This window comes from Sinocyclocheilus anshuiensis, unplaced genomic scaffold (genome assembly GCF_001515605.1).
Source record: "Sinocyclocheilus anshuiensis isolate Anshui unplaced genomic scaffold, SAMN03320099.WGS_v1.1 scaffold442, whole genome shotgun sequence".
Taxonomy (NCBI): Eukaryota; Metazoa; Chordata; class Actinopteri; order Cypriniformes; family Cyprinidae; genus Sinocyclocheilus; species Sinocyclocheilus anshuiensis.
This window is the reverse complement of record NW_015542354.1, coordinates 338,628-342,931: the sequence shown is the minus strand read 5'-3', so window position 1 is coordinate 342,931 and position 4,304 is coordinate 338,628. Positions and strand designations below refer to the sequence as shown.

Genomic DNA, 4,304 nt, shown 5'->3' with positions numbered 1-4,304 from the left:
TGTGTGTGTGTGTGTGTGTGTGTGTGTGTGTGTATTCTTTAAGACAAGTCAGTTTGAATGTCCTCTCTCATTCTCATTCCAGCAACTTGGGTCGGAGGGGGTTATATCAACGGCACAGCAGAGAATGTTTATCTTCCCGGGTACGGCTTGGCATGGGCACAGGCTCCCTTTGGATATGCGCTCAGCCTTGTTTTGGGTATGCTACGTGTGTATGCTTTGATAGAAACATATTTTCAGTGTTAAAGTTAGCAGAACTAGAAGCAAGTATCTGTCAAACATATAATTTCTATGAATTGATTCATGTCAAGGTGGCCTTTTCTTTGCAAAACCCATGCGCTCCCGGGGTTACGTCACCATGCTTGACCCCTTCCAGCAACTGTATGGAAAAAGGATGGGTGGTCTGCTGTTCATCCCTGCACTAATGGGGGAAATGTTCTGGTCAGCTGCCATCTTATCTGCCCTTGGTAAGAAAAGAGAGGGAACTGATATCCTAGAAAGACACAATCAGTAAATTTGCAAGCGCTTTCATTATTGTATTAGGACATATGCTATAAATACTGCAGTAAAGCTTTATTTAAAAATACTTTGTTTGCATCACAGGGGCCACACTGAGTGTGATCATTGACATCGACATCAATATGTCTGTGATTATTTCGGCTCTTATTGCCATTTTCTACACGCTGGTGGGAGGACTGTATTCAGTAGCCTACACTGATGTTGTCCAGCTCTTCTGCATTTTTTTAGGACTGGTAAGGCTTCACAGAACCACACGATGAAGTCATCGAAGGTGTCATTTTCCCCTTAATTCATGTCTGCATGTCTTCAGCAGCACGTAATACTCTGTGATTTATCAAAGTGGCTGTTTGCTGTGCAGTTTTGACAGTAACAGCTCATCAACCACCCTTTAAAGATACAAGCAATAGGAATAAAGAAGTGAAAGAAGAAATAATTTTTTGAGTTATAATGGCCTTTAATTAATTATTTTTATGGTAACACTTTATTTTAAAGTGTCTTAATATTATAATAAGAAAAATTATGCACAATTACACGCAAGTAACCCTAAGCCAAACCCTAATCCTAACCCTGACCATATAGTATGTACATGTAGTTCATTAATATTACTCAGTACTTAAATGTATAATTTCACTGTAACTGGGACACCTTAAAATAAAGTGTAACCTTTTTTATTTATTATTAAATTATTCAATATAATATATTATTAATAACATTAATAATATAACATTATTAATTGAACAGAATTCATACGGAAATTTAAAAAAAAATTTTTTTTTTTTGGAAAAATAAAAATAATACTAATTGCACAATATTGAAAAATGTTTATCTATTTGGCTAGTTTTCACTAGTACCTGCTATAAATTGAGTATCACAATGTTATATATGGTCTATTAGATGGTAATAGAGCGGAATATGTTCTCTTTATAGTGGGTGAGCGTCCCTTTTGCGCTCTCAAACCCAGCTGTGTCTGACATCGGAGTGACAGCAGTGAAGCAGCTCCATGCTAATCAGACCGCATGGCTTGGGAAGATAGAAAGCCTTGACAAATGGATGTGGGCTGACAACTTCTGCCTTCTGGTTAGTGGACAACCCACTGTAGCATGATGGGATGGAGACACAATGATTTTGCCAATGGAGAATTGTTGATTCTGAAGGGCCAAACCTAATTTCTCACTTTAGTGAACAATGCAATCATTCGTAGGGAGGAAAACTAAATAAGACCTGAGGGTGAATAAAGTCTAATACTGGTCTAGTCGGGTCACTCTCCTCCTGTAGGTTGCCATATTTAGATTAGCTTTAATGTTTGTAATGTTATAATCTACTCTTGATGTTATATGTCTGTATCATGCTGTCTGGTTTCTGTTTCTAGATGCTGGGGGGGATTCCCTGGCAGGTGTATTTTCAAAGGGTTCTTTCTGCCTCTTCAGCTACCTATGCTCAAGTCCTCTCCTTCCTGGCTGCCTTTGGTTGTATCATCATGGCTATTCCCTCCGTCCTGATCGGAGCCATAGGGGCTTCCACAGGTAAGACAAACCTCTGTTGGAAACCTGACTTTTTTTTTTTCAAAAACATGTAGCAAATCTGAATAACACTTGCATGTTACATGTTATAATAATAACAGTAAATAATGCCTAATTACATGAAACTAACCCTTGACCAAACACTAACCCTATAGTAAGTCCATGTTGTTAACTAATATTAATTACACTCTTAAAAATAAAGGTGCTTCAAAAGGTTCTTCAAGCGATGCCATAGAAGAACCATTTTTGGTTCCACAAAGAACCATTCAGTCAAAGGTTCTTTAAAGAACCGTCTCTTTCTTACCTTTTTGTAATCTAAAGAACCTTCTTTCGCCACAAAGAACCTTTTGTGAAACAGAAAGGTTCTTCAGATGTTAAAGGTTCTTTATGGAACCATTTAGACAAAAAGGTTCTTCTATGGCATCGTGAAGCAATAACATGGTAACAATGACACTGTAAAATAAAGTATAACCCAAATCTGTAATATTAAAGTCATCATGAATTTTTTTTTTTTCATGGAGTATTGCAGCATTTATTATAAATAATTTATCTGTGCATATTTTTTTTTTTTTTTAAATATGGCCTTGTAATCTTCAATCAACATTAACTTCCCTTCCCCCTCAAACAATCTGTTTTCTTATGATGTCTGCACTGGCACGAGGACAGGACAATAATTCCTCCTCTCTTATACAGTGTTATTTCAGTATCATTGATGTACTACTATAGTTTTTTTCTAATATATTGAATTAGCTTTGATTTTCTGTTTTCATTTAAATTTTATTTATTACTAGTTTTTAATGTCTATATAGTTTTTTATAAATGTTGACTTCAGTTTTAGTTTTTTTACATCAGCTTAAACTAAATGAAAATGAGAAGTGTTTAAATGAAATAGGCGTTTTATGTTATTTTGTTTCAGTTAAAATTGAAACAGAATTGAAATTGGAAAAAAACACTAAATGGTTTTAGTTTAGTTAACTATAATAGCCCTGTTCTTGCAAATTATAATTTACATAAGATCGCAGCAATTAGCAAATGACAATGATCCAATCAGTTCCAAAATCAAGTCCTGCATTGTTTTTTTTGTTTTTTTGCATTCGAGGATAACAATAGGTAATTGCAACTTCATTTCTTGCAGACTTTACAAGATCAGTTCATTTATAGCATATATGCGTTTCAATAAAGAAAAAGAAGTTGCTAACAAAGTCACCCAAGCAGTCTAATTAGTCTGATTTATAGGCTGTTTCCACTTGCTGATCATTAGATCTGTTTGAGTGCAAAAAAAGGAAAGGCTCACCATTTTATTACTAAAACTTCTTAATATGGCTTACAAAAGTGATCTTAATTATACACTAATTATGTTGTATTTTCCCCTCATACCACATACCCTCACCCTGAATAATTATTCACAGCTCAGCCAAATTAAAAATGTGCATCAAAGCATTTTTCATATTGTTTCCTGTATACCACATTTCCTTGTCCTAAAGCCTAACACCATTTTCCCTTCGAGAGTGTACTGCATTTAGTATATACTGACAGTAATTCTAATTATGTAATCACTTATTTCTGATTATTGGGGAACAGTCTGATTTGCTCTGGTGTGTTGTGGGGGGTGTTCTCCTCCAGGCTATATCAGCCCCGGGTGGAAACCATGTTCCTTTCAGATCACTAAAGAACCGAGTAAATAACAACAGCTGGTCTCCCTCATACATTATTAACAGATTATCCGTTTAACGATGTGAACCCTGTAAATATTACATCTGAGGGAGGCACACAGCACCCAGATTTAATCAACAGACTTTCAGCATCAAAGACACAGCCAGTCACTTATTACTTTACTTATTGGGAATAACAGTCTAATCAAGCAAGGCTTGTTGCTTTTGGATTCTGAGTAAAAAAGAATTTGAAATTGAATGTTTCATTTAACATGTATTTGACTCATGTATGATGCAAAAAATAATCATTTATGCTGCTGGTTACAACTTACTATATTGCATAGTATATAGTAAGTGTGTTCTACTCCACAGATTGGAACCAGACAACCTATGGGCCAATTCCTCCCATGCAGAGGGACCAGTCTGACATGATCCTACCAATCGTGCTACAGCACCTGTGCCCGGCCTATATCTCCTTTTTTGGTCTGGGGGCAGTTTCTGCCGCAGTGATGTCATCCGCTGACTCATCCATCTTGTCGGCTAGCTCCATGTTCGCTAGGAACATCTACCAGCTCGCTTTCCGACAATCGGTGAGAGCCAGACTAAATAATTCGCT

The 4,304-nt window shown here is 36.3% G+C and overlaps 1 protein-coding gene across 1 annotated transcript in view; it reads left to right on the top strand.

The window, feature by feature from the left end:
• LOC107691621 (high affinity choline transporter 1-like) overlaps positions 1 to 4,304 on the top strand; it is a 9,577-nt gene that overhangs the window by 3,340 nt on the left and 1,933 nt on the right. Inside the window, exons 3-8 of the mRNA XM_016490309.1 lie at positions 83 to 196; positions 309 to 464; positions 601 to 749; positions 1,444 to 1,593; positions 1,886 to 2,039; positions 4,061 to 4,278. Of these exons, the coding sequence (XP_016345795.1) occupies positions 83 to 196; positions 309 to 464; positions 601 to 749; positions 1,444 to 1,593; positions 1,886 to 2,039; positions 4,061 to 4,278 (941 nt within the window). The remainder of the gene's footprint in view (positions 1 to 82; positions 197 to 308; positions 465 to 600; positions 750 to 1,443; positions 1,594 to 1,885; positions 2,040 to 4,060; positions 4,279 to 4,304) is intronic.